The following is an 11018-nucleotide window of genomic DNA, read 5'->3' as shown; positions in this document are numbered from 1 at the left end:
GTCCCTCAGCTTGCCCACCAGAATTGGGTGGGACACTGTGTCGAAGGCCTTCTGGAAGTCCAAGAAGATGACATCGACCTTCTCCTTCCCATCTAAGCTCTTTGTTACCTGGTCATAGAAAGAGACCAGGTTAGTCAGGCAGGATTGGCCTTGCACGAATCCGTGTTGGTTACCCCTCAACATCACTTCCCCTGCAGGGGTCTTATAAATGTGGCCCTTGATTATTTTTTCAAAGACCTTCCCCCAGGATAGAAGTGTTGGGTTGTTTTAACCGAACAGGCTAAGCAATTTACACATAACATAACACCATATAAAGGATCACAGTGAAGGACCTGCTTATAATGGGTATAATATAATGTCTTTTTTTGATTAGGATTTTCTGAAGAAGTTTTCCTCGGATGAGTTCAGAATGTTTTGTTTGCGCAGCAATTACAGATCAGGTAAGGAAAAAGGCCATCTTTTCTATCAAGTCTTCCAAAATAGTGAGGGTCCAGTGGCACAGTGTGTTGGCTTTCCTACACTCAGGTGGAATAGAGTCTGGTCCCATTAGGTGTGTAGATGTGATTTTTGTATGCCGTTTGGGTACGTGAAGATCCATATTGAAACTGCTTTTGTAACACATCATTTGACCCTTGCAACTGAGTCAGAAAAAAATATTGAGGAGGAAGACCCACCCACCTTTTATATTAATTTTTTAGGAACTCAAGCATGGTGAAATAAACACCCAAGCAAGATTCTAAGTACACATAGATGCCTAATAGGTGAAATGAATCTGGCCTTTGGTGCCTAACAGCTTCAAATTCATGTTGAAGAGAGCTAGCATGCTGCAAGATATTTGTTCCAAGACTTGTTTAGGAAAAGCAGCCTGACTTCAGCCAACACTTACCTACATGTGCATGAGCTTTCCTGGATTGCTTCCTTAATTTTATAAATTATCACTTTTTCTGTGGTGGTCACTTATGATGTGTTTAGATCAAGATCAACAAAGTTTGGAGAGAGAACTGAGTGAAGTTTTGCTGCATATTCATATAGCTGTATGACTGGAACTTGGCATCCTTTTTTTATTTTAAATTACTATGGCTTTACATTTGTGGTCTATTTGGTTAATGGAAGATATTTAGTATTCAGAGGGTGCATCTACACATGCTATTAGGGTGAAGAAATAAACTCTGGCACAGTTTATGCTGGAGTTCATTTCTCCTGGGCGCAGTGTTTACACATATGCCTGGGACCACAGCATGTTGAGCCTGCAGTCCTAGGCTGGCAGGGGAGCTGGGGAGAGTCAACCCCAATCTCTGGGTGGTGGCGTCAGGCTAGCCACACTGTAGCATCCTTAAGCCCAAGCCAGCCCTCGTCACCATCTACATGCATATTGCAGTGGCATAAATTAGTCTACCATAGGACAGTGTTTGTCCTGGACAGTACTATTCTATGGCAGAGTTAGTTAATTTACTGTGCCCTAATATGGGCTCACGTGTAGATGGTGATGCTGTACTGCGGAGCTGATTAGTCAGTTCCGTAGTAAAGCGCGTGTGTAGATGCACCGGGAGGTTGCATGCCATTGAGCACATGTGTACATGTGGTTTGCGGCACCTCAAAACAATTTGAGGCACCACAAACAGAATGTGGTACACATGCATCTATTCTCTGTGCTGCTAATTTGCTGTGTGGCAGTTTTTCTGACACTGGGAGATCCTGGTGTCAAAGAAGAACGTTGCTGAAAAAAGTGGCATGGTGCATGAAGCAGCAATTTGTAGTTTGTGCTACCAGAAAGGGAGCCTGGCCAGCCAGAGCCATGATGTGGCTTCCAACCAGGCTCCAAGCAGCTGGCTCAGCATCACTGATGCCCTGGGAGGCCCCCAGGACCCCAGGTAAGGCTGCTGGGGCCAGTACAGGTACTAGCACCAACTTCCCCTACCACACCTGGGTCACTTTGCCATGCACCAGAGTGCATGTTCAGGGCATGCCCTGGGCAAAATAGCAGTGGTGTAAATGTCCCATGGTAAACACACTCCCATGCACGTGTGTGCTTGTTGGGACGTGCCCAGAGAGTTTAATGGTGCAATAAAGCTCACTTGCATGAAAACCCAATAAACAATAAGCCATTTTAAATCAACAAGAGTGCTACATTTTTGGGGGTTTTTAAAGCATTTGTTTCTCTTTAATAGATTTTTTTACAGAATTGTAATAAGCAGTACTTTTTAACAAAGTACATCTTAATGCAGGCAGCAAGAGTGTTATGACCCATTCATGCTCCCTAAAATAGAACGGAGCTTTCATAACTCCAGTTGGGTCATACTGTCTATTCAGGCTGATAGTATTGTAATTGGGTGCCAGAGCCTGTTGACTGTGCACTATATTTGTAGTGTAATCTTTGTTAAGCAAGCTACTAGACATCCCAAATTAGCACCTCTAATGGGAAAATTGGGAGAGCTGAGGTAGTGAATGCCTTCTTATTTTATTAACAGATGCTGCTTTGTAACATGCTGTGAATTTTGTATGGATAAACAGTTCTGTGGCGTAGGTCTTTTGGCTGATTAATACCTCTAGCTCTTTGCTGGGCTGACTGAATGGATCTCTGCTCATAAAGGCTCTAGGAATGCTTCCTGTGCCTAAAATATTTTACCGAATGAGATGGAAAAAAAGAGTTGACTGGCTCTGTCGCAGCCCTCAATCACCATGGAAAAGGAGGAATACATTCTAGACAAATCTTGCTTGTTGAACAAGCCCCAAATGTAAGCAAAAGAACAGCTCTGTGTGGAAGGAGTGTTGCTTCTCTGGTTTGAGGCAGCAGGGATGGTTGCATGCTTGTCACCTCAGGGTCTCTGCACCTGTCAAAACACCAAATGAACATTGAACACAAGTGGCTCTCCAGCATGTACCTTGGGGCACTTGCGGCCCTGCACAAACACATGTTTGTAAAAATTAATGGGAAGCTAAAATGCATAATACATGTGTATTCTGTAAACAAAGGCTCAATGGTGCTCAACTTCCAAGGCTGCCCCTGGGGCAAGGAGAAATGCTGACAGCTTTGTATTTGATGGTTGGTTAGTTAGTTGCATATCATTTTCTACAGCTTGATTGGGTTTTGTGCGTGGTTTTTTTTGTTCTTTTTTTCTCTTTACAGATTTAAAGACAAGGAGTCTGGGATCTTGTATAAAGTGTGTGTAATAATATAAAAATATCACATGTATCCAGTCTATAAATATAGCTTTATATACTATATATGTATAGTATATAAGTTATTTTTATCCTTTTTTTTAATTTTCATTTTGATAAGACAGAGGACCAGCCACACACACAGGTGGCTTTGATAAAAGGAAACAGTTTGTCATTGGCTGGAAGTGATTGGAGTAAATGAGAATCTTCTGTCACTAATCTGCAGAGCAGATAGGAAAACAATCTGAATGACTGTTCCTCTCACTACAAAATGGAGAGGTTAGGAAGGCAGGACCTGGTCTAGAACATGAGACCAGCCTGTCCAGTCATCTATCTGCTCATATATGTTTAATTCATTTTTACAGCTAACTTTTATTGCTTGGTTCCATTTTTTTTTTTGTAGTCTGCTTTTCCAAATTAATTTTGTTAGAACAGAGAAATCATGCTTGAGTTCAGTGTTTCTCAGAAAGTTTGGTTAGGGTTGTTGGGGAGCATATTTAGACTATTGTAGCTGTCTTTAAGACTGAATGTCCTGTGTCCTGCTGATTAGAACATGGAGTTGGCCAGTGTAAGGGTCTGATGCTATATTTTTGAGCCCCTGAAAGATCTCAAAACTGTGGTAGGAGGATGGTGGCTGACAGTCCTGCTACTCAGGCAAAATGAAAATATATCCACTGAATGGACAAAGCTCTTCTGTGCAGGAGACAGTCATCTTCTCAGGGTCTTGAATACAAGTTGGAGAATCTGCCACAGTGTAAGGCAGGGGTGGGCAGTTATTTTGGCTGGAGGGTTGCTTAATGAATTCCGAGCTGTTGAGAGCCACAAGAGTAGTCCTATCCCTTAACAGGTGCCCTGTCCCCTGGCTGCCATCTTGGGACTAGAAGTCCTACCTCTAACCCCTGACCTTTGCCACTGGAAGTCCCTCCCCTTGTCTCCAAAAGTACTTCATTTGGGGGAGGAAGGGGGTTGCCATCTTGGAACTGTGAGGGGAAAAAAAAAACTAAATCATATACTAAAAATCAAACATCTACTGTAACATTTTAATTTTATTTAAAAAAATATTTTGTTCTCATTTTGTGTGTGTTTGCATAGTGTATATAGAGGCTATTACATAATAGCTCAAAATAAAGTCTTACTCTTGTATTGGGTGTGGCAGGGGCTGTGGTGGCATGTGAGAGGGTCCTTACATTCATTCTCTCTACCCCTGTGGTGCACAGCCATTGCTGTGCACCACAGGGGTGGAGGCAGCAGCAGCAGGCCCTTGGGGTACTTATGGTCCACAGCAGGCAGATCCCTCCAGCAGTGAACAGCTCCATCTGATTCCTGGGAGCTGCACATGGTGGCAAGGAGTAGGGCCAGGCCACTGCCACCTCCATTGCACAGGGATCCCTATAGCTCACGTGCAGCTTTTGGGACTTGGCTGCAAAAGGTTGTTAATATAGGCTTGAGAGAGCTCAGGAAGGGGGCCGTGCCCGTGGCTACAGAGGAAGGCAAGAAACCCTATGGTCTGTACCAATCTGACCATGGGGTCAAATTCCTTCCTGACCTCCATATATGGTATCAGTCTGAGCCTGACTGGAGGGGCAAGAACTGCTAGCCAGGAACCTTCAGGTTTGATTCCCAGCAAGAGCACCGGCAGACCCTGGTTACAATCCCCAGCCCTGGCTGCTGCCAATGCTCAGTGCCTCTGAGGAAGTTAAAAAAAAATCATGGCACATAGCAGAGGTAATGGAAGTTCCCTCCCAGCTCCATGAGGCAACCAGCAAAGACCAGAACCAGGGCGAAATCCACCTATGGCCAGATCATCCCTGATCAGTGGCTGTCCAACCTCTCCTTGAACCTCTCCAGTGATTTTAAGAGTCCACCAAGGGAGTGTATTCCACCATCTCATTGTTCTAAAAGTAAAGACATTTTTCCTGAGATCTAATCTCAACCTACGTTGGTGCACCTTCAAGCTAGCATGAAAAGAGAATGCAGCCCTGTGTGCGTCAAAAGGGAGGGATGGAATGCAAGAATAGAGGGCCGGAGGCCACGGGCATGGAGATGAGCAGTTCCAGGCCCCCCCCGTTGCAGCCCTGGGCAGGCTGAGAGTCCAGTGAACCAGAGCCAGAGGGGGAGTGGGGAGACAGAACCGGGACAGGGCTGAGTTGCAAAGTGTAGTGATGAGGACTGGATGGGGGGGAAGCAGTGACACATGACTGCAGAGAGCATGTGCAGTGATGGTCCTTACAGGTGGTTTGGATGGGCCAGGTGTTCCAGGAGAACCTGGAGGGCCCCAAGGGAAGAAACAGTGAGGTCAGTCCTTGGCCATGGCAGCACCGTGGCAGGCAGGGCTGGCCCAGGATGACACCAGTTTGCTTCAGCTTCCATGCAGAATGCCTCTGCATCCCAAGTGGCTTTGTTGACTCACCCTCCTCACACCTAGACTGTCAGTGGCTGTGAAGGTGTCCTTGAGAGGGCAGGGAAGCAGCCTGGCACCAGGAATGGCCCCTGGAGCACTCAAGTAGATGCCTTCCCTGGACTGCTCCTCCATAGAGGAGGAAGTGGGAGGGAGGGAGGGAGGGAGAGAGATGGTTCAGGCCCCACATCACTTCCACCTGACCTGCGTGTACTGTCATTGGACCCTGGGTACTCATGCATGAGGATCGGATCCCAGGGCCACACGTCATCCACACTTGCTGGGGCTTGAGCAATCCTAGTGTAGAGCACACTGCCTTGTCTCTTGAGCTATACCTACTGTTGCCAGTGCTGGATGCAGTTTTAAAGTGATGGATGCTGTGTCTAAAACCCCATACTATTTGGAACCCAGTTATAAGGCATTGTCTCACTGGAGGCTCTGCTCTTGTTTCTTGACCTAAAATTCTTTAGGGGCCATAAGTGGCAAGATGTCTTCAATAGAGTGCCTGCATCTCTGGGACATGGTCGAACTGAGCTGGAACTTGGGAAAGCACAGTACAAGCCCAGTTTACTTGCTTCAGTTTTTGATTGCCCTTTGATGCTAAGAAGGAATTTGTGTTGTCACTGACAGTGCCTTGCAGTCTGTGGTATAATCCACAGGTGCCTTAATAGTAGAGGTGCACTGACTGAGATTTTGCTGGCCGATATTGATACCCAATATTTAAGGAGGTATATCGGTGTACGCTGATCCTATTTCTGATGCAGCTGCCTCCAGCTGGTAAGTCTGTTGTGGGGGGGAGGCAGAGCAATGCCCCCTGCAGTGAGGGAGGGTGCAGGGGCAGGTGTTGCCCAGCCAGGGTGGCATGGGATGGAGCCATGGCTCGTGGGGGAAGAGGGAGGGGGGGCTGCAGTTGTTCAGTTGTGGGCTGGAGCTGCGTGGGGCTCTTCTCAGCGGGGGCTGGGCTTGGAGCAGGGGCCAGCAGCGCTGGGAGAATGCTGCCTCCACCCCAAATTTCACTGCCGCTCCGTCACCAGCCACCTGGCACAGCCCTGACTCAATGCCCCACCTCCACCTGGCTGTACGGGGTGGCTGGCGGCAGCAGCACTGGGAGCAGAAGGGTGGCAAAATTTGGGGTGGCTGCAGCATCCTCCCAGCATCCGCTCCGAGCCTAGCCGCCACTGAGAAGAGTTCTGCACAGCTGTGGCTCCAGCCCACAGCTGTTGCCCACTGACCCCAAGCAGATCCGGGGGCACATGCCCCTCTGCCCTCCCAGGGTGGAAGCAGCAGTGGGAGCTGCCCCCCTGCACCCCCCAAGAGCCACGGCTTTGTCCTATGCCTGCCCCTGCCCTCTCCATGACAGCGGAAGGCATTGATCTGCACCCCTCCCCCCTGCCCATGCCCCTTCCCTCCCTCCTCCCCTTCTGCCACAGCAGCCTTGCCAGCTGGTCCTCACTGCCTGAGTGCTGTGCTGCGGTTGTGCACAGCACCAGCCTTTATCGGCCAAATTATTGCCCCCATCAGGTTGATTGCCAATTTTCTTTGTATCAGTACCGATCTGATATCGGACCAATGTATCAGTGCACCTCTACTTGATAGTGATAGTAATAATGTGGGTCAGTGTAAAATTCATGGCACTGTACAGGAATAGCTTCAATCAATGTGGGCTTCAGTAGAGTACAGTACTAACAAGTATTTAGCTGAGAGCTCCTGTAACCAGGGGGATTAATTAGATAATCTTATTGGATAAAAATTGATGTCTAATTTCTTACTAGTTTTATAAAAATTACTAAGTATACTTTATTTTAAAGGCACAATCAAACTTCTGTTAATGCAACATGTGAGATGGATTTTAATTACTTTCACACTGAGAATCCCAGAGAGCTGAATTTTGACCTGTTTTTACAGGGGAAAATCCAGAGAAACTCCATTTTAAGCAGTTGGATAACTTTCTGGATTTATGCTGGAGTAAGTGAGAGCAGGATTTGCCTGTAGCTTTGACCACTGACCACTGTTTTAATTTCATTCTTTTGCACATGTTGTGTAGTTATTTAAGGAAGGGGGGGGGCGGGGGGTGTGTGTGTGTGTGTGTGTGTGTTCCCTTGCAACTGGCTGTTCTGTAGAGACACAAGAGTATGTCTGAGGCCAGATGTGAGATTACTGTGGAAACTGTAAGGTCAGACTCTGTTGATGTAGTTAGTGATACATTATAAACTATGCCGGCAGTAGCCAACCTGTGGCACAAGTGCCAGAAGTGGCATGGACAACTTGTGTGTGGCATGTGGCAGATCAGGAAGGGAGTAGGCTGCAGAGAAACAGAAAAGGCAGGGAGCAAAAAGCTAAGCAGCAGATCAGGCAGGGAGCATAAAATAGAGCAGCAGATAGGGCAGGGGAAAGAGGATCGGAGTGGCACTTAAGGAAGATTGTGGGACCCGTTTGTAGCACACCTGCCAAAAGACTGGTTCTGCTGAGCTACGCTTTGGATAGAAGTCAGTCCAGAAAACAGGCATTTATGGCATAGCAGTGTTATGTTCTGAGCATGCAGATTATGCAAGTGTCTCTGATTTGATGAGAGAGTAAATTTAAAATTCAGCCCTCCTGATGATGGGCACAGTTTACAGTGGATTTAACTTGGATGCATAGCACCTGCTTATTTCAGGGTTAAATTTGGCTCTGTTGGAAATGCAGCACCGTATGGTAGGGTGCACGTAGCTTCGTCTATTAAGACAATTAGCCACTACTGACAGCTGCTGTCTGTAATGGGTGCAGCTGGACTGCTGTTGTATAGTGCTTTTTCTGTGCAGTGCAGTCAATGACAAGCAGTTCTCAGAGCTATTTAGAAACAAGGGTTAAAGCCTGAGCCAACTAAAGCAAATATTTACTAGTAAGGTCTGACCCCAATTGCAGAGATTTGATTGGTACGTGTAGGCTAAAACTGGGACCCCGCCTACTGTGATAGCAAGCTTCAGAGCACATCTGGCATAATGAAGACGGAAGATGCCATTCTGCTTAATTGAACAGTTAATATAGATGCCTCTTTAAAGATGCATGACTCAGCAGGAGATGTGACAGTTCAGCATGGCTTTTTGTGGTGTATCCTTATTTTTTATGGTAATTATACATATGACTTGCTTAAATATTGTTGAATGTTTACAAGACGTAGAGATTCAATACATAAAAAGGTTGTGTTTTCCTATTTTTAAATCGGTTCGTCATTGTTTCAAATATTTTTCAAGTGTCCATTGGGCCATTCTATTTGCATTTCATTAGTGTAAGGCTTTTTACTTTAAATTACTGAATTACATGTATCTTATTTAATATTCTTGAAGGTTAAAGGTTTTAGTTAAGCTTATGTGTAACCTTAACAAAAGTTTTGTTTTGTCAGATAACTATTACAAGAAATGAGGGTTCTTTCTTTATTTCTTGTGGTAGCTCCTGTTAGGCAGCATCTTCTGCATTATAACATCTCCATGAAATTTTTATTTTCTTAGCAACTGAATTTAGTGATGAGAGCATGGATGATGCAAAGAACCTCCTTTGGGCAATTTCTTCTTTTATTAATGATGCAAATACTTATATAAAAGGACAGCTGGTGTGTGAGCCCATTAGAGAAGATGTATTGTGGGAGAGGTAAGTGTGCACAACATAATAGCTTGAAGATTCTAGTTGTATGAGCAGGGAGTTAAACTTTGAGCCATATTACATAGTGGTAAGAAGGTTAACAAAAAATTGCATCTGCTCAGGCTAAATAGGACAGAGAAACATTCTTTACATCTTCCTTTTCACTTTCTAGTTGTCCCTTTTTTCCCCTTCCTTTGTCCTGTTATAGCTTTTCTGCACAGTCTAGTCCAGTTTGTTACATGCTGTATTTTTTTTTTTTAGTGTAGTCTTACCTAGGTTGCTTGTGCCCATTTTTTCTGATCTAGCTTCCGCTTCCACTATTTAAAGCTGTAGAGCTTTCAGGGTATACACCACTGTACATTAATAAATTAAACAAAGGAGAAAGGGTAATTGGCGAATTGAATACAGTTAATACAAATAATCTGTAAAAGCGGAATATCAAACATTAAATTTCATGTCGTCAACTCCTGCGATGAATGGAGGTAGCGTTTAAGATTTCGACAGGCATAACTTTCAGCTTTCACACTGAAGCATGCAGTCTCCAGATCAGTGTAGCAGTTCGCATCATAGAACAGCTCAGAACAAAATGACAGTGTCATTTGATGACTCCCTGTGGCTGATTGCTGATGAATTCAATATATGGCTGGCATCTTGTTCATCTTATCTAAAACATTACATTTTCTTCTCGAAGGCTAGCCAACACAAAAGTGAATGTGAAGGCTGCATTTGCAGATGACTTCGACACCTCCAGGGCTGTTTCTGCAATTATGGACCTCATTCACCATGGCAACAGACAGCTTAAGGCTGTTACTAAGGTAACCCATTAGGATATGGAGTTCAGAAAATGACAGCTGTCCACAGCCCTACTGTTTAATACAGACAGATTAGTTTATTGTTCACATAAGAGACCAGCAGAAACAAAGCTCTGCAAAATGACAGTCTTGATGGCACACATTAGTCCATTATGCATCTATAAAATTTTGGGCTGCTGCTGCCTTATACTCCATGGCCAAAGCATGTTTCACTGCTGCTGTCCTGTGTCCATAAATAAGACTTTGGAAAGACCTGACGATGTTTCACTATGTCATGGATATTAATGCCTGTTGGATACAGTTGCATATTATCCTACTTCACCGTTAAAATACTGGGGATAGGTTGGTACGGATTTCTTTTATAAACAAAAAACCTTGGCCAGGACTTCTGGTGCGTGAGGTGGCAATTGTGGTTTATACTGTATCCATCTCATTCAGATTTCAGAACTCACCTTTGCTATGGGGAAATCAAGACCCTGCCCCACCCTCCACACTTCAAAACTATTAGTTGGCAATTCGAGGCCCCATTTCAGATTTGCTGATGCTGAAGCAGAGGAATATCTTGTTGGTTGGATGTAGCAGCTCAAGGATAAAAATGGAGCATAGGCATGAAATTGTATGTCCTGGGTCCTACCCCTTTTGGCTGACTCTGTCCTTCAGCTTTGGTAAATTACATAACTGCTCTGCTTTGTTGCCCAGCTGCTTAATTGACACAATTTCATGGTTTATTTGTACTGGGATAACTGGACTTGGAATATGGCAGTAGCTCACTTTGAGCCCAGAGGAAGGTAATCCCCAGGAGAGTCAAAGGGGGCAGGAGGGCATATAAGCCTCCATGGCTCACTAAAAACATCCGGGAATGTCTCCTTGCCAAAAAGGAGGCTTACTCCCAATGGAAAGGAGGGGTCATCACTAAGGAGGACTATTCTGCAGTTGCTCGGGGATGTAGGGGGATGGTTAGGAAGGCCAAGGCAGAGATGGAACAGGGGCTGGCTTCCCGGATTAAGGACAACAAGAAGTCCTTTTTTAAA

General features: G+C 45.2%; 1 protein-coding gene across 1 annotated transcript in view; it reads left to right on the top strand.

The window, feature by feature from the left end:
• Positions 1 to 11018, top strand: part of CARS2 (cysteinyl-tRNA synthetase 2, mitochondrial (putative)) — a 75810-nt gene that overhangs the window by 40534 nt on the left and 24258 nt on the right. Inside the window, exons 10-12 of the mRNA XM_019524905.1 lie at positions 374 to 440; positions 9046 to 9184; positions 9867 to 9990. Of these exons, the coding sequence (XP_019380450.1) occupies positions 374 to 440; positions 9046 to 9184; positions 9867 to 9990 (330 nt within the window). The remainder of the gene's footprint in view (positions 1 to 373; positions 441 to 9045; positions 9185 to 9866; positions 9991 to 11018) is intronic.

Source organism: Gavialis gangeticus, unplaced genomic scaffold, assembly GCF_001723915.1.
Source record: "Gavialis gangeticus isolate Ggan-Ray unplaced genomic scaffold, GavGan_comp1, whole genome shotgun sequence".
NCBI classification, from domain to species: domain Eukaryota; kingdom Metazoa; phylum Chordata; order Crocodylia; family Gavialidae; genus Gavialis; species Gavialis gangeticus.
The sequence above is the reverse complement of the archived record's forward strand: the minus strand, read 5'-3'. Positions and strand labels throughout refer to the sequence as shown.